The 25,052-nt window shown below is 42.7% G+C and overlaps 1 protein-coding gene and 1 long non-coding RNA gene across 2 annotated transcripts in view; one reads left to right on the top strand and one right to left on the bottom strand.

Moving 5' to 3' along the window:
* LOC124282778 (cytochrome P450 3A5-like) overlaps positions 1-8,648 on the top strand; it is a 51,312-nt gene extending 42,664 nt beyond the window's left edge. Inside the window, exons 8-14 of the mRNA XM_046718807.1 lie at positions 10-143; positions 1,000-1,081; positions 1,386-1,543; positions 5,867-5,955; positions 7,155-7,292; positions 7,827-7,983; positions 8,523-8,648. Coding sequence (XP_046574763.1) covers positions 10-143; positions 1,000-1,081; positions 1,386-1,543; positions 5,867-5,955; positions 7,155-7,292; positions 7,827-7,983; positions 8,523-8,618 — 854 coding nt within the window. The 3' untranslated portion in view covers positions 8,619-8,648. The remainder of the gene's footprint in view (positions 1-9; positions 144-999; positions 1,082-1,385; positions 1,544-5,866; positions 5,956-7,154; positions 7,293-7,826; positions 7,984-8,522) is intronic.
* A 1,789-nt stretch (positions 8,649-10,437) lies between these two features.
* LOC124282788 lies at positions 10,438-11,585 on the bottom strand. Its single transcript, XR_006900240.1, has 2 exons — positions 11,358-11,585; positions 10,438-10,638 (listed from the first exon to the last, which is right to left on the bottom strand). It is a non-coding gene; the product is annotated as an uncharacterized LOC124282788 (long non-coding RNA).
* Between the last annotated feature and the right edge of the window lie 13,467 nt (positions 11,586-25,052).

The following is a 25,052-nucleotide window of genomic DNA, read 5'->3' as shown; positions in this document are numbered from 1 at the left end:
CATTTCCAGTGATGTTTCCCGCTCTCACCCCCTTGTTCAGAGCCCTAGGTGCGAGCATGTTTTCAAGGAGCACTCTTAAGTTCTTCACGAAGGTACTGAATGAAATGATTGAACAACGGAAGGCTGATTTGAAGGAAGGAAAGGTAGGTACCCAAGAGATGGGGTGGAATCTGATGTTTCCGAGTGTGCATTAACCAGAAGAACTCCGGTCTTTGAATATCATTTAGAAGGGATACAAACAAGGAAGATAGTTTGATGGATGTTTACTTCTTTCTTATGCGGAACACGTTTCCGAGTATATCCTCACTCCTTCATCAGGTGAGTGGATGGTATGAGGCACAGAGCCTATACATGTACATGTAATATCAACAAAAGTAATAAAGATGGAGGCTAAACAATTGAAACCTACAGCTTTTTGGTGTTCCCCGCCGTGGTATTGCTGAAACATTTCTAAAAGCGGATTAAAACCATACTCACTCACACTGGAACCTTGATAACGGATTTCCTTTCGCAATAGCTTGTACGTATTTATATCATTGCAGTACTCATCAAAACGGCCAAATTGAAAATTTCATTTGCATTATAAATAATTGCATGTACCACCAAACTATCAATTCCTTTTACCAGATGTGTTTTCTTTCATAACCTTTGAGTCCCGTGAATGTCCGGGTTAGAAATTTGGCCTTCAGTAACCCATGCTTGTCGTAAGAGGCGACTAACGGGATCGGGTGGTCAGGCTCGCTGATTTGATAGACACATGTCATCGGTTCCCAGTTGCGCAGATCGATGCTCATGCTGTTGATCACTGGATTGTCTGGTCCAGACTCGATTATTTACAGACCGCCGCCATATAGCTGGAATATTGCTGAGTGCGGCGTAAAACTAAACTCACTCACTCATTCATAATCTTTGAAACTGTAATTATTATGTCTAAGACTTACATGTGGTGTTGTTGTGTGTGAGATCATTCAGAGCCAACTTTCCCTGCTTCTGTTGCAGATGAAAAGACAAGACTTCTTTCAACTTCTGATGGACGCAGAGGATGATGGGACTGACACTCAAGGTGGATCTCAGAAAAAAAGTTTGTTTGTTTTTGTTATTAGCGAATACGTTTTACGTTATTAATTTTTCGAATGACGAAAAGTAAGCTAGATTCAAAGACTATGTTAAACAACTACAGAAGTTGTTCAAATATACTGAAACTCATCATGTAATATAATAACAGCATGTTCATCTTGAAAGTGATCCACTAATTTCATATCTTGTTCAACCAGTAGCATGGCCTAAAACATATTCCATATAGCTCTAAAACATATGTTGAGCTTTGTGTTAAACACACACCCGAGTATGCTATTGTGCTAAGGCAATATTTGTATCCTTTCCAGAAATGACCAACGACGAAATAATAGGTCAGGCTTTGTTATTCTTCATTGCTGGATACGAAACAACGGCCAACACCCTCCATTTTGTTGCCTACTCCCTGGCAAAGAACCCGGATGTACAAAAGCGGCTCACGGAAGAGATCGATTCGGTTTTGGGAGATGTGTGTAATTTTTAAACAAGATTGTTTTTCTTGACCAACTCACGTGCACACAAGTTAGCTGAGATGTTAAGTCGAAACAAAATTACTTATGAATTCAACCTTCTCTTTATAAGAGTTCCTGAAGAGAGCATCACAATTTACTTCAAACGACAACGCTAGGGACGCATAAGATAGATAGATAGATAGATAGATATTTAGATAGATAGACATTTAGATAGATAGTGTTTAGTGGTTAAAAGGTTCGCTCGTCACGCGGAAGACCCGTGTTCAGTTCCTTATATGGGTACAATATACCAGCAAGTGGTCCCCCTCGTAAAAAAATAGTGGTATGTGACAACAAACTAATTCGTTTGTGAAACAACTTTTTATTCGGGTGAGCAAAACTGATTGATTGAAAATGTGATTGTGCAAAATTTGGTTTTGTTGCAATTATTCGATTTTGTGTTAGTGAGCAATTCATCGGTCTCAAATGAAATCAAACGGAATCTATATGTGTCACCTCTCCATTCATCTGCCAAACACTCTGAAGAAAGATGATTTATAGCACTTGCTAAGTTGGAAGGCCTGTTCTGACCTGGACCATTGACTACCGTGCCTTCAGCAGTAGGTCCACGCTCTCTTTGCTCAATGTACGTTATTGATGGACTTGCAGAAGTATCACACACAAATTCTACTCAGGTTCCATGTTTGCAGAGAATCTGTCGGATGAATTTGGAAATGTCTTTATATCTTGAAGGAAGGTTTGTAAGAAACTGGATGACAGACATTCCATCAATGGCATACACGTCAATAGTACCTGGGAACTGTATGTCTTTTAGCTTTTCTTTCAAAACTCTCGTCAGTCTTGACTTGTGAGTCTTATTCATTGAACCATCCATTTGACCAAGTGAAAGTGGAAGAGGTGTAAGAGGGAACTGGAATACTTCAGCGAGATCAATTTGACTAGAAGAGGCAAGGTATAAAAGTCAGCCAAACAGATAACAAGAACACTAAAGTTCTTCAGTTTCCTGTCTTTAGTCTGAATGTTGACTTTAAGAGCTCCAGCAGCGAAATTCTGAATCCTGCTTCTTGGGATTGGTTTATCAAATTGAGCCTGTTCAGAAAAACAGCAATCTGAAAATTCCTTGCACCATCTTTCACAGTTAACAAGATCATCTGCATCATCTTCTGCTGGTGGTTTTCCCGTTGAAATACAGTACAGATGTGTGTTCAGATGAGCTATTGTAAAAGGGTTCAGGTAACTTTCAGTTGCAGTGGCAGGTTTCTCAACATCTTCATGATCCCGTTTCATTCATGGTGATTTCTACTCCTTCACTAACTGAAGGATGAGATGATGTCTATGTGTCTGGATGCAGCATCTACATTCAGTCTGTTCCCGGGCCATATCCACTGGCCATATCCGGGCCATACTCTTGCAAAATACTTGGTTGTTTGTTTTTTTACTGAAATTCCACAGGATTTGTCTTGCACAAGCATGTGTCTTGTCAGTGTTCAGGAGATTGAGCTATCTTGTCATCCATCATGCATAATTGTGACTGTTTAACTGCAAATAACAGTGGATACAATTGTCCTGAGCAGTAAGTGAACAGTGCAAAATCACTGTTCTACAAGCTCTGCTGAGTATTTATATTTCAGTACTGATTGACCAGATCAATGTACATCATCCAGTATTGGGCTGTTTTGCCATGAGTTCCAGGTCGTGTCTCATTCTTGAACTGGTCGTAGTCTTTGAGAAATTCAGTAACCTCCTCTAATTCCAACAGCTCTATCAGAGTCCTTTCTGATGCAGATCCAGAAAGTCTCCGATTCTGTAATGACGTTTTGAGAAACAGAGTATTCAGAGCAGAATTTTTTAAAGTAAAGTTTCCAAAATGCAACAGATAGTATTGGATGCAAATGTTTACATCGATTGTAGACCAGTCAAGCATCCACATGAAAGAACACCAATCTCTGTCAGTTTATGAGGTCCACCTGACCTATCCAAAATATAGTCAATTCAGGCAGAGTATGCCATTGATATATGAAAAGGCCAAAACAGACAAAACAGACAGATGTTGAGGTTCCTGTGGCTTATCTGCACAGCTAACTTGGCAAGTGCATGTCTAGGAATCACCGAGGAGGTACCTTCACATGCTGCTTCAGGATGTGAACTGTTTGTATGTGCGTTGTATACATAACCAAGCCTGTTCAGTGTTCATGATGCTTGCCATAGCTTGTTGAAACAGAGATATGCTCCAGCAACAGGCCTTGGTCCTTTAGACAAAATCAAAGGAACCGATGCTGTTGTCATTCTTCCTTGTCGAGTATCGTTAGTTCAAAAGATCAAGAGAACCAATTATGTTTCAAGTATGTGGAAGAATGCTCAATTAAAGTTCAGACCAGAAGGAAATGGATTCAAGTTGGAGGATGGAATTTTTCAACTTGGATGGTATGAATGTGGTTTTAGTTATACTCCACATTTAGCAAAATTCCAGCAATATCATGGCGAGGGACACCGGCAATGTTCATCACACACTGTATCCGTATGTGGAATCGAACTTAGGTCTTCGAGCAAATGCTTGGACCACTAGCCTACCACACCACCCCTATATACGTCACAAGAAAATGAGTAGCACATTTCCAGACCCTGAAGAATCGGATGAGGGTCAAGGTGGAGAAGATGCACTGACTCTGATACTGGCAATGAATATGACCTGTGATGAGGTGGCTAATACATTCAGACAGATATACAAAAATATGAATGTGACAAATCAGAATTAACTTCTTTAACTACTATTATAGGATATAGTTACCATTATATGATCGACTCTGCTTTTAGCAGAGATTTCTTATGGGTGTCAAAAGGGTCTGTTGCTTCTATCTACTTCTAAAGTCAACCGGTTTGTGTGCATGTGTGTTTCACTTGCCTGATGACCAGTTTTGTACTGTTGGTGATGTATTACACTTTTAGAATGTGTCTAACTACGTGTGTGTAGGCTGAAAAGCAATTTATACCTCTTTCTGAAAACTTTATTTACAGATCTCCCCTTAAGTGATTTTGTAGAATTACCCTTACTTTTTCTTTCTTAGATAAAACACTTATCTTGAGTGGGTTATAAATTTTATTGATATATTTGTATTCCTTGCACATTTTTACATATTTATAAGACTTTAGTACCATATTATATTACATTTTCGTTTCATTACACTGAACTTCAGGGTGTAGAATGACAAAAATTCATGAATCTAAAAAGGAAAAACGGTATGTAATTGCTCTACATACTACTCTGCTAAACATTTTATATTGTGAAATTAGACATTGATCTTTCTTCTTCACTTTGAAACCACTGTGGGTCAAATACTGAGTATTTGAAGTTGGGAAGCGTCATTTGGAATGATGCATCAGTTTACCTGAAACAAATGCTGAGTCATTCACTTCAGCGCCCCCTAGTGGGCTAAAGCCACAGCTTGGATTTGTAAGACTGACTTGTTTGGATTCGTGAGGCCATTTGACATCAGAAGATATGTTCAAACCTTTTGGCCTCTCTCGGTACAAAATTCACCCCCGGGCTCTTGGATTATAAACTCACTCACTAGAAACTGAAAACAGCTAAAACATTTTAAACATTAGTCTCGATGCTTGTTACCTGATGAGAATGTTCACCTTTCGCGACCTCTAGTGCAGCTGTCCTCAAATCCTTGGTATCGTATATCAGTAGACAATCTGATGTTCATGTAGCGGGCATGAAATTTCTTAGCCCGAACAATGGACCTACTTGTCAGAAGGTTGTATTGTCTACATGGCCAAAGAGGCTAACCCAATGAAAAGATAAGGATGGCATCTATGGGATGGGGGCGGCTGGGAAGCCTAATGGTTAAAGCGTCCGGGTTCGATTCCTCGCATGGGTACACTATGTGAAGCCCATTTTTGGTGTCCCTGTCTTGATATTGCTGGAATATTGCTGAAGGCGACATAAAACCAAACTCACTCTCTCACTCATCTCTGGGATGACCCCGCGTCCTGCTACTTACACTACACCAACCATTTCCTAATAGAATTGGGCCGGTGGGATAGCCAAGTGGTTAATGCGCTCGCTCGTCACGTCGAAGGCCCGGGTTCCATGCCCATTTCTGGTGTCGCAGCCGTGATATTGCTGGAATATTGCTAAAAGCGTTGTAAAACTAAACTCACTCACTCCTTACAGAATTTATGACATGGCATTTTGTGTACCTGACTTCAGGACCAACCGCTACATTTTACCAATCCTCAGGCTAAAGACGTTTTAACCATCACAAGTATTTAAATATTCACAAGTGTTCTGATATTGGACATTTGTCTTTCAGAAAACTCCAGACTATGATAATATTGGCGGCCTGAAATACATGGATCACGTGATCATGGAGACTCTCAGACTGTATCCTGCTGTATCTGGGTGAGACACACGGGGATGTGTTACCTACGTGAAATGCCACTCCAGGACCTATGTTTTATGTGCCCGGAGCTCTAATTCCGTGCTGTCACCGTGCGGCGGCAGGCGGCGGCCGTACGATTATTGCACGATTCTACGGGCACCGTAGCCTCTACGATTTTGTCAAACAGCGAATTTGACAAATTTGGAAAAAACGTAAGCCTGTAGCCCGTAGGTGGCATCGCGCACAGGCCGCACGATGTTTTAGTTCCCAAACATCGCACGGCAACTGCACGATCACCGTACGATCTCTGCTCAGCCTCCGCAGGGCTCCGTACGATGTCTGTGCAAGTAGCTGCGGAGACCATACGGAAATCGCACGATTTACGTACGATCTCTGTGCAGCCTCCAAGCAGGTTTGCCACGGCCTGTCCCCAAAGAAATCGCACGATCCCCGTAGACAATGTGGACACAAACGTCGTAGCCCGCGGTCGCCCACGATGTCTAAAACATCGTACGGGAAATCGTAGATTACGTAGGCAAATGTGATCCAGGTCTTACCAGTCTCACTTGTTCGTGTATAGAATCAGATAGGACCAATTATGTTACATGCATGCTTCACAAATTTAACACTGACATTGAATTCTTTGCCCTCTGTACTCTACCTGAAAGCTAAACGCTAAAACACAGGTATTGACACAATAATATCCCTGACTGTAGAGGATGGTACGTGACTATGTGAAAGCTATAGATCCGTGTTAGTGCAAACTCTGAATATCCAATGTTAGAATATCAAGCTTTATTGAATAGTCACAAATTCCCTTTAGCTAATATCATACACTGCTGACTTGAGTTTAGTTTTCATAGCTTCAGCAATATTCCAGCAATATCACGGCGGGGACACCAGAAATGGGGCTAATATCATACTAAAAATTTAAACAAAACCTTCAGCAGACGCTCTCTTCACTGTCACCATAGGGCGGTGGGGTAGCCTAGAGGTTAAAACGTTGGCTTGTCACGCCGAAGACCCGGGTTCGATTCCCTACATGGCTACAATGTGTGAAGCCCATTTCTGGTGTCCCCCGCCGTGATATTGCTGGAATATTGCTAAAAGCGGCGTAAAACTATACTCACTCACACACTGTCACCATATCTTACTAGTGGGATATCCCTAACCTCACAGTAAACGCAAGTACTCCAACTCTCCATACCCAATGTTACAGATTAGGACGTAACGTAACGGAGACTGTCACCATTAAGGGTTTCACGTTCCCCAAGGGCTGTGCTGTCCACATCCCTACCGTCTCGATACACAGGGATGGTGATATATACCCTGACCCCGAAAGCTTCAAGCCTGACAGGTAGGTACCATCACCCTGTGAACCCATTCCTGGTGTCCATCACCGTGATATTCATACTCACTCACTCACTCACTCACCATTTGGCTTGCCGTAAGAGGCGACTAACGGGATCAGGCGGTCCGGTTCGCTGACTGGGTTGACACATGCAGTCGTATCCGAATTGTGTAGATTGATGCTCATGCTCTGGATCACTGGTCTGGTCCAGACGTGATTATTTACGGGCCGCCGCCATATAGCTGGAATATTGCTGAGTGCGGCGTAAAACTAAACTCACTCGCATTTCCACAGTTTCCTATCCCTTCAAGAATATAGATATGGAGAGTAGAAATTTCAATAATCTACTCTTGCGGGTCTGTTATGGAATAATGACCTGACAGGACACAAAAAGTGTTCATAGTTCATCCTTTCAGGATTGCTTTTGTTTACTTTTTTACTGCTCTCTGAATGGATGAATCGTGGGTTTCGTGTGCAGGAGACTTGTTCAACACAGTAGTTACAAATGTTCAGCTCATAATGCACTATTTCTCAATTTAGATGGGAACGGAAGTCTGAAATGGACCCCATGAGTTATCTCCCCTTCGGTCATGGTCCCCGTCAGTGTGTGGGAATGAGGCTTGCACAGGTGGAGATGAAGATGGCGCTTGGTCGGATTCTCAAAAAGATCCAATTTGTGGCAACGGAGGACACCTTGGTGAGTCCATTATAAGGGATAGATACCATGCTTCCTCCGTGTCGTCGGTTCAGATGAAAAAGGTAATAGTTTAAATCCCATGAAAATGACCTGTCGAGCCATTAAGACTGGACGTACTTGCTGACCTTTGTGGCAATGCCGGAATCCTTTACAATACATGACATAAACAGACATGGTCCTTTTGTATACGACTACCACTTAAGGGACAGAAGTATTTACCCGTGAAGATCCGGGTTAGAATTGTTTTTCTGTAACCCATGTAATGTGTACGTGAAACAACAGTGAACGAAAATTGTTTGTTTTGGTGTTTAGAGGGTTAGTTTTTTCGTTTGTTTGATTGTTTCCATGAACACCTACTGGCCTGACGGTCACTGTGCTCTGCGTCTATTAAACACATGTATCATGCACTTAAATTATTTTGCGAAAATATATCACTATTATTGAACTTTACATAAAGAGCCGTTGATTTTTTCCGTCAGTATTTGTAATCTTCCTGGTTAAATTCGTTCGGGAGACTATTAAACTGTTTGTCATTTCAGGCATCCGTCGGAATGGACGACGTCACTGTACACACAGGCATATTGAACCCCAAGAAACCAATCATGCTCAAGGTCAAAATCCGGCCTGACAAGTGATGTGGGAAACCTCAGACCCTTCAGACCCTGGATGCGCTATTATGCTGCTCTAGAATCGCTTGTGTTTGCTTCAAGGCCATCAACTATTGTTAAAATCCCTAGAATAGATATATCGGAGAAATGATATAAAACTCCGCTCTTATTGTTGCCTAATGTATTATACGTTTAAACTTTTATGAATAACTTGCTTATTTCTTTCTCTGCAAAGCTCGCACATCTACGTGAGAGTGAATTATTTGAAAATCGCAGCGACGGTCCGATTGAACTCGTAAACTATTCACGAGTCTGGACTATCACCATGTTGCACTTTGCTGTGTATTATTGGCCTTTTGGCCACATGTAAATAAACTGTCTGTCTATCTGTCCGACTGTCTTTCATATAAAGCATTTTCCTGTGTGCAAGAAATGCCCACTCCAGGCCAACCTGACTTTTCTTCGTCTACATTAAAATTAAAATTAATTTTATTAAAATATTGTTTCCCAAGCAAAGCGACTCAACCTGGATTGTTAAAAAGACTTTCATCAAGTGATCGAAAGTTCATGAAATAAATCACACAATTAGTGAAAACATTGTTATATTTTCATCATTCTTCTCTGCCCGCTTTCTTGCTGTTTGAGGGCGGTGGGGTAACCTAGATCTAGTGGTTAAAGCTTTCGTTCGTCACATCGAAGACCCGAGTTCGATTCCCCACATGGGTAAAATGTAAGAAGCACATTTCAGGTTTCCCCGCCGTGATATTGCTAAAAGCGGCGTAAAACTAAACTCACTCTGGTTACGTTGGCGACGAGGAACAGTTACAAAGATAACAGTTACAGAATTATTCCATACTTCCAGGAATTGGAACACGTGTGCCTTTATTAGGTGCATCTTTACGCTCCACGAACGCGACGCAGTTGCACTGGCCACATGGGACAAGAAAAGATGGGAAGTATGTTAATATTTATATTTTTTTTATTAAAACAAAGAATATACACTTCTACACCAGAAGTCTCATGTCGTAAGTCATCATCAAAATTCTGCGCAATCTGAAAAGCTAAATCAAAGTATTGAAAACAAACTCAAAATTTCGAGAAATTACTTGAAATAACGAGAAAAGGTAATTTTAATATACGTAGATAACTATAAACTAAACAGTATATAATCGAAGTAATTGAGAAAAAAATCTAAATTTAGAAAATAATTGAAATGTATACACAATCCATGCTACCAAACCGAATTTGACGTATCATTATCATTTCTCAAGTATGGGCCTACTTTTGAGACACAGACAGATACCAGACTCAGTGCCCTACTGATACACATGTGCTGGATATTGAACGTGGATTAAATCATCGCGTGTACAAGTTAAGTCAAGGGTTGTTAATCCCCAACGGAATACATTCTTTCTGTTAGGTATTATAAACGGCTGACAAAATATCTACGGAAATATAAAAAATGTGAGACAACATCTTTTGAGTAACGTCACCAGTACCATGTATTTACCACCTGCCTAGCATAGAATGTCTCTCGCTCATGAGCGTAATTGAAGTCACTCTTCTGAACAAAGTTTGGCAAAGATCTATATTCGGGCTGACACATGCTCTTCAGTTCATTAAACCCACACCGAACGCTGTTGTAAATGAATTGGAAAAAGACCGTTTTGTTCAATATTTAGACGGCTAGAAGGAATTAAGTTGCTTGCAACCAGGTGTTAGCATGTATAAAAGATGGTCGGACGCATGAGATTCAAACTAGTGATATCGCGTCTTGTTTCAATGATTTAAATAAAGGTCATTTAATTGGGCAGCCATTTAGCTTGGCACTAAAAACGAAGCCACGTTGGTGAAATGGTCCCTGGTTTTAATGTAACACAAGGGAGATAATACACTGGATGATGCGGATGTCGGCGCTGTCAGGCTCTGAGAACACTGGGTCTTTGCCATCTTACTCGTCTGAACGGACTTGGACCCTGAGCATGATAGGCTTCTTGGTGTTGAATATTCCTGTGTTTACATCGACGTCCTCTTCTCTGATAGATGCCTAATAGACAGAAAATCATAATGATCAACATCATCATCCCCACCAGCATCATCATCATCAAACATAATCATCAGTCATCACAATTATCTTCGTTATCATCTGTAATCATCATCATGAATCATTATCAGTAATCACCATCATCATCATCAAAATAATCATCGTCGTATGTTGATCAATACAGCCTGGGGTAGCTGGTTCTACAATGCCGACTCGACAAATCTCAGTAGAAATTCCGGAACCTTGGGGAGGTTTCCGTTTTGAGTACGAAATGGGCCTTGCTGGATCTGGCAACAGTATAGACGATTATGTGCCGCCATCTGAGAGAGAATTCAGGAGAAATTGTCAAATGATAAAAGCAGATCTGGGTTTGAGCTGTAGCCAATGCGAGGACTTTAGACTTCGCGTTCAGTTAGATTTTTTCGTGACAATGCATTCAGCTATTTTCTGTGATGGTTTGAACCATATTGCAACATATATTTGCCTTTTCTTACATTCAGTAGACTACCCACCCGTATAATACTGGTGAGATTTGGTCTATATACACTCATGCTTGTCGTAAAGAGGTAGCTTACGGGATAACGTGGTTATAGTCGATGAATTGATTCATGCATGTACATGGTTAAGTCCCGATTTTGACAGTCCCAATTTTGACAGTGAAATTTCACACTTCTGTAATTGATCTAGCCAGTTGTCCTAATTGTGACAGTGCTTCTTCATACCCATCCAAAATCTTCTTCCTTTCTTCCTCGTAAATCTTTGTGAGCTCTTCTCGTGCCCGTTTCTTTTTCATATTACTGGTATGGATATAGCAACCAACAGAGCAATGAAACACCATGCCTAGCACAGAATGTATTATTAATTATAAGTAAAGACTTTAATAAAATTAAAAGTTAGAATCTACTGAAAATCGAATTTGGATTATTTGTGATTTCACCTATATCATTACATGTTCATTTTGATACACTTAAAAATAAGTAACATGATTTTGGGTTAGATGTTTTTCTTGATGTAATGGTATTTCATTTTTATAAAAAAAATCTTTAGATTTCCTTCATATGAATTCAATTTTGTTTAGACTTTGTGAAAGATGTTCCCACATCATTGGCCTTGTGAAGATACTTCAGGGATTGAAGCCTCACAGTTTCACGCACATTCAGATGCATCCCGGTGACTGTAAACACTCTGACAATGGAATGAACAATCTCTTACACAGTCTGCGGCGATCCTGTGAGGCAGCTAGGTAAATCCTTAATGCACGCAACGGGCATAAGGACAGATCCTCAGTGTCATCTGGGCCCAAGATAGTGGACAACGGCGGAATCGTGAATGTGCGATCCGGCTCTCCTGGTAACTGATTCTATGCGAGAAATTCCCACCGCAAACCAAGGAAAACTCTCGCATGTCTAGACCTTTCAAACCGAACCCGAGAAACATCAAGAGCATGCAACTCTGAAATACGGGCAGCTGTTGCCAAGGCCAAGAGAAAGAAGGTCTTAAAGGAGACATGTTTGAAATCTTTCTCCTCCAAAGGTTCGTAACCAGCTTACGTGAGATGAGCAAGTACAGCGGAAAGATCCCAAGCTGGAGGCTAGAACTTCCGAGATTGGTCAGCCAGTTTGTAAGACCCGAGGAGAGACTTGAGTTCAGGGACAGTGGACACCTTCACACCCGATACCGCTGCAATAATGGTGTTAAGAGCAGCCAGGTAGGTAGATAGTGTAGAACCTTTGAGTTTTCTGGAGGTTCGTAGATGCTGAAGGTACTCTGCCAACATCTGCGGGGAGGCCGTAGTGGGGGATGAGACGCCCTTCTTCCTGCAATACGCTTCAAAATTCTTCCATTTGTCATCATAGAGTGACCTCGTAGAAGTACAATGCGCTGTAGTAATGGCACTAGCCACCTGTTTAGAATAGCCCTTCGCCGTTAAAGACCGATGTAGATGCAACAAGCGTGCAGATGGAGCGTCAACGGGGACCAATGTAGCTGGTCGGAATGCGGTGTACCAGGAGATAGGGTCGAACGGGAAATGGCACGGGATGTGGTCCGGCTAGGTCTTGAAGGTTTACGAACCAACTTCTGGCCGGCCAATAGGGCGCGACCAAAAGCAGAGTCATCCTCTTAGTTGCACACAGTTTCCCTAATATGGAGAAGAAGAAGGGCCACAGGTGGAAACGCAGAAACGTTCAGGTCCTCCCACGGATTGGCTAGAGCATCGAGGTCCCAAGCCAGAGGGTCGGGAATCGGTGACACAAACTGAGGCAGCTGATGGTTGAATCGGTGGCGGAGAGATCTACTGTCGGAGTCGTCAACGGAAGACAAAGGGTCTGGAACACCTGGGGATGTAATTTCCATTCCGTTGGAGAGTGACGACTTGGCCGGGACAGAGAATCTGCGATGACATTCTTCATCCCCGGAATGTGGTTGGCTCGGACTAAGATGTTGAGAGAGTCCACCAGATCGAAGAACTGTTGGGTCCACTGCTGCAGTTGAGCAGACCCCGTGGACCCCATCCTGTTGATATGCCAAACCACCGCTGCGTTGTCCAATCGGATCATGAGGACATCCTGCCATTGACTGATTGCAAGAATCACCGCCCTGAAATCCAGAACATTGATGTGATTGGCGCGATCGACGAGAGACCACAGCCCTGCCACTTGTTGATTGAGAAGATTGGCTCCTCACCCGTGTTGAGACGCGTCCACATACAGGTGGTGAGACGGAACAAACGGCCCTAACAAACTCCGTCGCAAACATTCATTTCTTCCATCCACTACAGGGGATGGGGATGGAGCTCCAGAGGCAGAGTGATCAAGGCAATGGGATCTCCCACTCTGATGTAAGGCGCTAGAAAGAACTGCAAGGGACGAAGTTGTAGTTGACCCCTGAGGGTCAACGCCTGAGCTGACGTCAAGGACCCAGGAGCTCCTGCCACTGACGATGTGTCCTGGGGTGCGCCAGTGCCAGAGAGACCAATCGCTGTATCTTGCAGAAACGATCCCTCAGGACAAAGAGTTTGTTGATCTCTGTGTCGAACACTGCTCCAGTGAATTGAAGATGGCGCATAGGGACTAGTTCCGATTCCTGCAGATTGATTAACCAGCCTAATTGGCAAAGAAGCTGTATCGCAAACTGCATGTGACGAAGCAGAAGGGCATGATCGGTCTGCACCTGAATGCAGTCGTCGATGTAAGCCTCGAACACTATTCCCTTGCAGTGAAGGAAACTGGTGATAGGCTTCGTTACCCGTGTAAACAGCCACGGGGCCGAAGAAAATCCAAACGGGAGGGCACGCCACTGATAGTGGGTGCTGCCGAAGGAACTTGCGAAGAGCCGGAAAAATCGTGATGTGAAGGTACTCATCCTGGAGATCGAGACTGACCATGTAGTCTCCCGGCTTGATGATTGTTGAGAAGAGCCACCGACACCATACGGAAGTGTGGCGGAGGTTGTAGAAACATTTTAAGGAAACCTTCATATTGAAAATAAGTCTCAACTTGTCCGAATCTTTCTTTGGCACCAGAAAGATTGGCAAATAGAACACCGGGTCGGTAAGAGCCAGGCCCAGGGCTCGATCGCAAGTTTCTGAAGGAGAGTGTCGATTGTGGAGCGTAGAACAGCCGTCTGAGATAGGATACGTTCGAGTAGGCAAGCTACCATGACAGCACTGAAGAAGTGCTGAATGTAGGAGGTTCGTGGCATGGAGATGACAGGACCGTACAGATTGTACACAGTGATGAAGGCCATATAAACAGTGATTGTATGAACGTATAGTTCGCCAAATGAAGTGTTGGTTCGCCAGATGGAGTGTGAAAGTTAGTAGATACGATGCATGGGATCGTCACATTCGCGACCAACTCGTGTTATTCCGGGACAAGCCGAATATCGACTCGTGCCCCTCTGGAAGGATTTCATTGGCGCATGAACATCAGAACTACTTTAAACAAGAACGATAACTCTATCCCTGTTTGATTCCAATGTTTCTTAATTATCACCGAAGCACATGTACATTGTATTGCTAGGTTGTTTTGGGGGTTTGTTTACTTATTTATTTTAAAGAATTAAACCTCTCTGATACAACTAAAAGAAAGAGAAAAACATATTTGTAAAAGACATATTCTAATGTAATTATTACCAGCTGTTAACCTTTATATTTCCTATTAGGGTTTACTAATCACAAATGGGAATTGTTTTATTGAATATGCCAATAAAAGTGTTAAAATTTCAGCTACAGGTGGAATTTTAAAAGAATTCGCTGAAAGAAAATATGAATGACCAAAAAAATAGTCAGACTAAAATATCCCCAGAGATGTGAAATATAAGCCCAATGTTTGAGATTAAAGTTGATTAGTTACATACAAATATAATATTATTGTTTTGAAACTCGTAGCGATTTAAAATTACATTTCCTAAAATTGTTGGAAGCGCACGTACAATCTCCATAACAAGCCCGCAAGTTCGTTAGAAATACACTCAGTTGGACCCATGAGAGCCGTTATGTCAACAAACGCACGTGCGTGTTTGAATCTCTCACCGTCAATCGCATGATTCTTATTAAAAACTTCATAATAGGCAGCAAAATCCTGTTAGCTACGTTCTTTGTACTTCCAAAATGGCAATATATATTTTTCATGATTTTTTAAACAATGACATAATGCCATAAACGATTTAAGTACTCGGAACTATATTTATCAAAGCCCCCCGGTCATTTACGCGCGTTTTGATTGGTTTGTCGTATTTTCGCACATAACAAGCATCGAGAGGGGGACGAGTCTTCTTGGAGTTTACGGAAAGGGGCGAGTGGTGACGAATGGGGGTCGTCAGTCTACCGGAACATTGGTGAAGTTGATGGAATGGCAGAGGTAAAAAAGACCATAGACTCCAGACACGTTCGATCTACTAACTTTCACACTCCATCTGGCGGACCAACACTTCATTTGGCGAACGTTCATACAATCACTGTTTATATGGCCTTCATCACTGTGTACAATGTGTACGGTCCCGACATCTCCATGCCACGAATCTCTTATATTCAACACTTCTTCAGTGCTGTCATGGTAGCTTGCCTACTCGAACGTATCCTATCTCAGACGGCTGTTCTACACCCCACAATCGACACTCTCCTTCAGAAACTTGCGATCGAACCCTGGGCCTTGCTCCGACCGACCCGGGGTTCTATTTGCCAATCTTTCTGGTGCCAAAGAAAGATTCGGACAAGTTGAGACTAATTTTCAATATGAAGGTTTTCCATAAAATGTTTCTAAAACCACCTCACTTTCGTATGGTGTCAGTGGCTCTTCTCAACAATCATCAAGCCGGGAGATTACATGGTCAGTCTCGATCTCCAGGATGAGTACCTTCACATCACGATTTTTCCGGCTCTTCGCAAGTTCCTTCGGTTTGTCTTCGAGGGCACCCACTATCAGTGGCGTGTCCTCCCGTTTGGATTTTCTTCGGCCCTGTGGCTGTTTACATGGGTAACGAAGTCTATCACCAGGTTCCTTCACTGCAAGGGAATAATGTTCGAGGCTTACATCGACGACTGCATCCAGGTGCAGACCGATCATGCCCTTTCTGCTTCGTCACATGCAGTTTGCGATACAGCTTCTTTGCCAATTAGGCTGGTTAATCAATCTGCAGGAATCGGAACTAGTCCCTACGCGCCGTCTTCAATTCATTGGAGCAGTGTTCGACACAGATGTCAACAAACTCTTTGTCCCGAGGGATCGTTTCTGCAAGATACAGCGATTGGTCTCTCTGGCACTGGCGCACCCCAGGACGCTTCGTCAGTGGCAGGAGCTCCTGGGCCTCTTGACGTCGGCTCAGGCGTTGACCCTCAACTACAACTTCGTCCCTTGCAGTTCTTTCTAGCGCCTTACATCAGAGTGGGAGATCCCATTGCCTTGATCCCTCTACCTCTGGGGCTCCATCTCCTGTAGTGGATGGAAGAATTGAATGTTTGCGTCGGAGTTTGTTAGGGCCATTTGTTCCGTCTAACCACCTGTATGTGGACGCGTCTCAACACAGGTGGGGAGCTCATCTTCTCAATCAACAAGTGGCAGGGCTGTGGTCTCTCGTCGATCATGCCAGTCACATCAATGTTCTGGAGTTCAGGGCGGTGATTCTTGCAATCAGTCACTGGCAGGATGTCCTACGAGCAACTTCCCTCATGATCCGATTGGACAACGCAGCGGTGGTATGGCATATCAACAGGATGGGGTCCAGAGGGTCTGCTCAACTGCAGCAGTGGACCCAACAGTTCAAAATCTTAGTCCAAGCCAACCACATTCCGGGGGTGAAGAATGTCATCGCAGATTCTCTGTCCCGGCCGAGTCGTCCCTCTCCAACGGAATGGAAATTACATCCTCAGGTGTTCCAGACCCAATTCAACCATCAGCTGCCTCGGTTTGTTTTACCGATTCCGGACCCTCTGGCTTGGGACCTCGATGCTCTAGCCAATCCGTGGGAGGACCTGAACGTTTCCGCGTTTCCGCATGTAGCCCTACTTCCTCGCATAGTAGTGAAACTGCAAGCAACTCAGAGGATGACTCTGCTTTTGGTCGCGCCCTATTGGCCGGTCAGAAGTTGGTTTGTAAACCTTCAAGACCTAGCCGGACCACATCCCGTGCCACTTCCCGTTCGACCCTATCTCCTGGTACATCCGCACTCCGACCAGCTACATTGGTCCCCGTTGACCCTCCATCTGCACGCTTGTTGCATCTACATCGGTCGTTAACGGCGAAGGGCTATTCTAAACAGGTGGCTAGTGCCATTACTACAGCACATCGTACTTCTACGAGGTCACTCTATGATGACAAATGGAAGAATTTTGAAGCGTATTGCAGGAAGAAGGGCGTCTCATCCCCCACTACGGCCTCCCCGCAGATGGTGCCAGAGTACCTTCAACATCTACGAACCTCCAGAAAACTCAAAGGTTCTACACTATCTACCTACCTGGCTGCTCTTAACACCGTTATTGCAGCGGCCTCGGGTGTGAAGGTGTCCACTGTCCCTGAACTCCAGTCTCTCCTTCGGTCTTACAAACTGGCTGACCAATCTCGGAAGTTCTAGCCTCCAGCTTGGGATCTTTCCGCTGTACTTGCTCATCTCACGTCAGCTGATTACGAACCTTTGGAGGAGAAAGATTTCGAACATGACCTACCTTCACCGTCGACGGCGAAGCCTCATGAGACTCGAGCTCTTGCCTCCAACATGGCAATGATTGGCTTCCTTTTTCTAGACTGGACAAGAGGTTGGGCCACAATCACTTGGTTGATAGGCACTGGGATGATCTTGTTGCCCCTGTGAATCTGCCACTGTTGCTGGAGGCTGGTGCAACTCTATTTTTCATGAATGTGCGTGAGATTGTGAGGCTTCAACCCCCTCAAGTGTCTTCACAAGGCCAATGATGTGGGAACATCTTCCACCAAGTCTAAACAAAAATGAATTCATGTGAAGGAAATCTAAAGATTTTCTTATAAAAATGAAATACCATTGCATCAAGAAAAACATCTAACCCAAAATCATGTTACTTATTTTTAAATGTATCAAAATGAACATGTAATGATATAGGTGAAATCACAAATAATCTAAATTCTATTTTCAGTAGATTCTAACTTTTAATTTTATTAAAGTCTTTACTTATAATTAATAGTACATCCTGTGCTAGGCATGGTGTTTCATGAATAAGTTTATTTTTGAAATAGTATATTACTAGCCCTGTGTATCATTTGGAGGCTGATCGAAAACTGAACAATTGAATTTTACGGTTCATTTTGAGGCAAATTACTGAATGGATAAATTTTCTGTTTCATTTTTGCTGATAGGTATATGTAAACCTGATGTACAATAAATACAAAAGTGTAAACATTCGTCATGTTTTGCTGCCAAACTTCGATAGGACTAGAAATAAATCAACACACCAGTCATAACCCGACGAGAGCAAATGAACGGTCACTGCACCATTGAAATAACAATCTCTTAATCTATCAGACTCTGAATCTGATTTTAAGTGATTTATATGAGGATTTACCGACTTCTTATCAATGACACACATACCCAGCTTTAAAAGAACAATAGCTGTGAACGATCATCTCGGCGCTTGTGTTAATCCTCAAGTGGAGGGTATGCGGGCTCCGATTCTTCGACATTGACCGCCAGCACATGACATCAATGTCAGAGGTGTTGTCACGCCTATAAACTCGTATCTCATGGATATAACCCTGTGAAGAAATAGTGTAAGCCTGTCTGTTGCGATTTCTGCGTCAAAGTAGGATGATCGTAGCAAGAATGCAACCGATATTGTGTCGAGAACTGTCAACAGGCAGACGGTGCCTGACAGTGTATTCCGCCATTTTGACAGCTCCGCATCCCAAAGCTTGGGGGACGTAGCAACAGTAACCAACGTGGGCGGAGCTTGGCTCGGAAGTCGGAACTATGCATTGCGTAGATTGACGCTCATGCTGCTGACCACTGGATTGATCAATGCGACGTTAAATAAACAGACAAACCGTATGTTTTTGATCCCCTCTCTTGACTCCGCCCTGAACCCTGCTCTTATGTGTTATCATGATTATTATTATTATTATATGAAGAATCATTATTGGACATATGCAGCCTCCACACAGTATTGCATAGTCATTGTGGCCACGGGTAACGTCGTCATCCCACGTTGTGGATACATCACTCGCTTCCTATCACAGATTAGATATGGCTAACCAAGATATGCCTGGGATATTTCTGGCTGCGGCGTAAAACGTCACTGCAGTTATAAAACTATACATATCGCTGTACTCGCGTTTACGACTCTCAAAGCGAAATCGAAGAGACGATTTCCCCCAACACGAAACAAACAACATCAATTATACGATGTTATACCAGTGACTCGCACAAGCGCTTTAAATACACATTGGAGATATAATGATGTGTCGTTGAAAAGGCCAACTGTGTACGTGCTGCAGTCAACGTCGTCGCTTCAAGGTCAGGTCAGTTCACCACCTCATCCCAACCACTCGGTCTTCGTCAAGAAACAAAATCGATGTTGTTCACTCGAGCCGGCGTCATAGATGTCAGCCTCGTGATATGCCCCGCCACCTGCATGTACGTCAATCCCTGTGAAGACGTACACGTGTGTTTAGGTCGAGGAATCCGTCACACATCTGTTAAGAATTACTATCAGTAAAGATACACACCATAATCATCATTCGAGCAAGGCGATATCATACACCTTCCGCACACAGCAACCTTCCCCTTGTCGTGTGCACGCACCGACCCTTAAACCTACGCCACACAAGAAGGTCACTGGGTGCGATACATATCTGTACTTACATATACTACATTCATGGTGCATTCGTCTGCGGGCGTGTTATGTCGCCTCCGTCCTTCATCCCCTTCAGCCTCGCGACAGTCATCATTGTACATCCGAGGTTTAAATTCACATTAAATACACGAAACTGTCGCTCTGTGTTGAAATTTAAATTCTCCCTGCGGCAGAGAACCGAAAAAATGGTATTCAGTGTTATATCGCTACACAGGTTAGCTGTCTAACCCGAATGGTCATTATATATAATATAAAACACAAACACACACATATTCCTCTCTCACTCACACACTCTTCTCTCTCTTATCCATCTGTTATCGCTCTCTCTCTCACACACACACACGTACGTCTCTCTCTCTCTCTCTCTCTCACACACTCACACACACACACACATTCCTGGAGAGAACTCTCCAGTCATATATGTTCTTTTTTAAAAGGCGATTTGAAGCATGGAGTAAGCTCTGCAATCTGCTTGGTGGCCAGTCAGAGTACTACAGTAGCGTATGACCGTTGTCATATCAATCACCGGTTTGCCTGGCCCAGAACAGATTATTAAGAGGCTGGTGCCATACAGCTTTAATGTCGCCGTGTGGTGCATTAACAAACAAACAAACATACAAAACGATGACGCGGCTGGTGATGTCTGTCAACACTTTTCGAGTTCCCCACAAGCAGCCGACTACCACATAGCTGCAGATCGATAGGGCCCGCTCGTCCTCTGAAACCATAGTCAGTATTTGTGCATCTCTCCCACGCCTCCTGCGCGAAAATACGGTGTTTTCCACACTTTGTTTTCCAGACACTAAACTTACAAATAACTTGGTTTAACGTACAGCAAACATAAAAAACGTGTCGTTGAAAGGCAGGGAAGTTATGGATGTTATGTACATTATAACAAAGAAGCTGACGCATTCTGTGTCGTGTGTGTATCACTTCCAAATGCTACTCAATAGTACGTCGACGTCGATGACGTCATATCCGGGCTGCGCAGCACTCAGCTGATGAGTAAGCAAATCTTCATGTGCATACACAATGGAAGTAACAAGCAGTTGTTCAGATGAGCCAGCAATTAGCGTCCATTCTATCACTCTGTAATCGGCAAATGCAATGCGGCAGAAAATCCATTTTCAACACGTTTCTGGGGCGATGGGGTAGCCTAGTGGTTAAAGCGTTCGCTAGTCATGCCGAAGGCCCGGGTTTGATTCCCCACATGGGTACAATGTGTGAAGCCCATTTCTGGTGTCCCCCGCCGTGATATTGCTGGAACATTGCTAAAAGCGGCTTAAAAAAACATACTCACTCACTCACTATAAGGATATGGCTGAAATATTGTCGATGTGACGCTTAATATTATCTCACTCACTCACTCACTCGATACGTTTCTTCTCTTGAACAACTCACATGTACGTTAATCTTAATACCAGTAATCCGTTCATCCGAATATTTTTCCATGCAATGACTGTCACGACATTTTACCCAGTTCTAATATGTTCAGATGCCTCATTCGATCGTGTTCAGGAAGTGGATATTTAAAGTTCCGTCATGAACCATTCATTCACGAAGTCAGTTAAGGACCCACTTATAGATATCCCGTTAGCTGACACTCATTGCAATGGCTTGCACGTATTCACCGTCGTTCATCAGTGAACGATGCGACAGTGACGGCAACGGATACGTCACAACACCCAGATAAGCATACCCTGTTTACCCCCTCACTATACTGACCTTCAAAAGAAAGTATACACCTATGTGTGTGGTTGTTAAAAAATATATGAAAATGAAATGGGTTTTTTTCGATGGTGATGTATGTGGTGCCAGCATCACAGTTCAGTTTTACCTTAAGTTAACAGTTTCGGTGACAGTCTGTTAAAACTGTATCAAATCCTATGTTCAGGTGTATAATTGCTTTTACCTGGCTGGGTACAATGTGTGAAGCCCATTTCTGGTGTCCCCCTCCGTGATATTGCTGGAATATTGCGAAAAGCGGTGTAAAACTTTACTCACCCACTCACTCACTCACTCACTTTTAACCGGCAGTTTATTTATTTTGGCACACGGACGTGCAAACCGAAACAGGAGTCTCATTAACCAAGTCAGACAATAACCTACCTTTCAGCCGACCCGAATTTTCTCGTGTGAAAGTGAAAAGAGACATTACAAACAACTATGGTTACACTAAATTCCAATTTCTTGTTTCATAAGAAAATGGTATATACAAATTAATTTTAATTTAAAGTTTAAGAAAATCGTATTTCTATATTTTATGTCGAGGTTTAGGCAGCATGTCCTTAACAAAGACGTCACAGACTGCCCCTGTTGGAAGAGGTCGTACAATGATTCACAATTCATCTGGTTACAACTGTTATGTGCTCTTTGCGCTTATTAAGTGTATTTTTGTAACGTACAGAGTGAATGATATAATATCAAGTCCGTACCAGACCTCCAAACTTTTCTAGCGGCAGAGCCTCGTTTCGAGATTCCACGATTTCCAGATTTCCGTTTGTCAGTGCACGCTGCACGACGTGTTTGTAAGGATTAGCAGGAGCGTAGTGTTGCAATATACAAGTGATGAAATGCTTCAAATAATACTGATTAATATTTATATATCCAGTTGAATGAGTTGGTCTCAAAATTATGGTCTGGTTATTGTACTAAGTTGCGCAATAGGACGGAACCCAGTCAGCAGGAAACGAGACTGTTGTATAATCAATGTTTTGAAGTGATTGTTCATATTATGCATCTTAAAGGTTGTGCAAGTGCAAAACTCGTGCATTGGTAAACTTGCATGAATATTGGTGCAGACAATATCGGTTCAAACGTCATAAGACAAAAACAGAATTTCACTTTTGTAAAAATAATACGTTTTGTTCAACTGTTTACATCCCCTTGTGTACACATTGTCTTCTGGTGATGACATGGGGGGCAGTTTGTTCTGGGCAGGTACGGGGGTCATCAATTTTGTGCACATGTACTAGGTAGGGGGGTCAGGAATTTTGTACATAAAATATGAAAATTTATGCTTTAAAATTATACTCAGTTAATTTTAGAATCCATTCGTGAGTTATATCACGTAGCTTTGTTGTTGGATGGTTTCACACAGACTTCTGTTATGGCCTGATTCCGGGTTAACTGCTGCAGTAGTTCCAACTTGTGAATCTACAATTAACATATTTCACTTTTTATTTATGCTTAACACGAATAGGTTGTACAATTATCATACATTAACACTGTTTTGTTGGAACGTTGCTGCTACATTTAATAAGGTTGTTCATCCGAACGTAGCTATGTTCCATTAATAATGGGCCAGATAGGAATATTTGACTCAGAATCTTTCGTACTTTTAAGAATAAACGCCCATTCAATCTCCCAGACAATACACTTGGAGATCAAAATATGATGAGGTTTAGTTATTCAAGGGTGTTTGACACATCGTTTTGCGAATGAAACGCCTGCAAATAAAAGCAGTTGGAAAATTATTTGATGACTTTCCTATGTCAACTTTGTTCAACCTTGTGGTGACATGGGGCTGGCGCCACGCCCTTCGACGGGCCGTTGGACAATCAGCTGGCGGGCAATCAGCTGATCGGGGCATGCGCCGTTTTCCGAACTTAAAGATCACCCCGGCGGCGAGATCACCCTATCCCGTACCGTAGTTACCCCAAAATAGTAATCTTGCTTAAGCTGCTTTTTGCGTGCTGGGAAGACTGGCATTTCGTCCCTGAAATAAGAATCTATTAAAAAATATGTATCTAAAATAATGTAAATGGGCCCCAGGACAATCCGTAATTTCAGGAGCTGAGTTAATCTAGAAATCAAATCATTCTAGCCTTGAGATGGCTTCCTATTCAATTGATTCTCTTGGGCCTGGAAGACAAGTACAGACTGGGCATGTAATTCAGAAAAAGGCCTGGGCCTAAGCAGAGACTGGTTGTGCACAGCTCAGAACCGGAACGAACGAATACGCGATAACCAATCGCATTTTATTGAGTATCGACTGCATAACGTGTTTTTTTTCTATTGGAGAAAATAACCCGGGAACCTTTGCTCGATCCGAAAGACAAACAAACATGTTTGTTTTATTCAAGGTGTATCAAAGTGGTGATAAATATATCACTCAAACTTGACATGGTCAGGCCACCATGCTCGTGTTAATCACGTCATCACGCTTGTGGGAATCAAGCCGCTATGCTTGTGTTAATCACGCCATCAAGCTTGTAAGAATCAAGCCACTATGCTTGTGTTAATCACCATCAAGCTTGTAACAATCAAGCCACTATGCTTGTGTTAATCACCATCAAGCTTGTCACATTCAAGCCACTATGCTTGTGTTAATCACCATCAAGCTTGTCACAATCAAGCCACTATGCTTGTGTTAATCTCGTAATCACGCATGTGGGAATCAAGCCACCATGCTTGTATTTATCACGCCATCAAGCTTGTCACAATCAAGCCACTATGCTTGTGTTAATCACGCCATCATGCTCCTTGTACTAACGCCACCCACTTGTGATAATCAAGCCATCGAGACTGCGATAATCAAAACCTCAACTTTTGATCATCAAAACCTACACTGATAATTCAAGACCTACATTTTAAGCCAACAACACAATGTGTATCTCCAGTGTTTAGTCCCCGAGACACGATATACGTGATATGCGTTAAACAGAGAATTGTTTCAGCGCCGCTGTGAGAGAGTAGGCGAATAAAATTTTAAGCCGTTTGATCAGTATTGAAGGTAAACCTAATTCATCCCCTTTCACCTTGCTGTGGGAGGAAAGCCCCAAGTAATGCATGACCTATTGGAGACTAATGGGGTTCGAAGTAGTACCGAAGCATTAAGTGTTCGAGCCTGGACCAGGCAAACCAGTCGTTAATTCCAGAACAACAATCGGCAATGCTCTTTGACAAAACCACAACTAGAGTTAACGTTTAAAACAATTGTCTTCATAACCCTCGGTAGACCTATTGTTTCCCCCTGTTGGTCGTCAATGTTTTATCGAAACCGAATTCGACATAAAAATAATTCTAATATGATATTAGTAACATAAAAGCATAATTCTCACATGATATTTGTAAATTATATAAAATGCGAAAAAAA

This window comes from Haliotis rubra, unplaced genomic scaffold (genome assembly GCF_003918875.1).
Source record: "Haliotis rubra isolate DU_JTF1 unplaced genomic scaffold, ASM391887v1 Scf303, whole genome shotgun sequence".
Lineage (NCBI taxonomy): Eukaryota > Metazoa > Mollusca > Gastropoda > Lepetellida > Haliotidae > Haliotis > Haliotis rubra.
The sequence above is the reverse complement of the archived record's forward strand: the minus strand, read 5'-3'. Positions and strand labels throughout refer to the sequence as shown.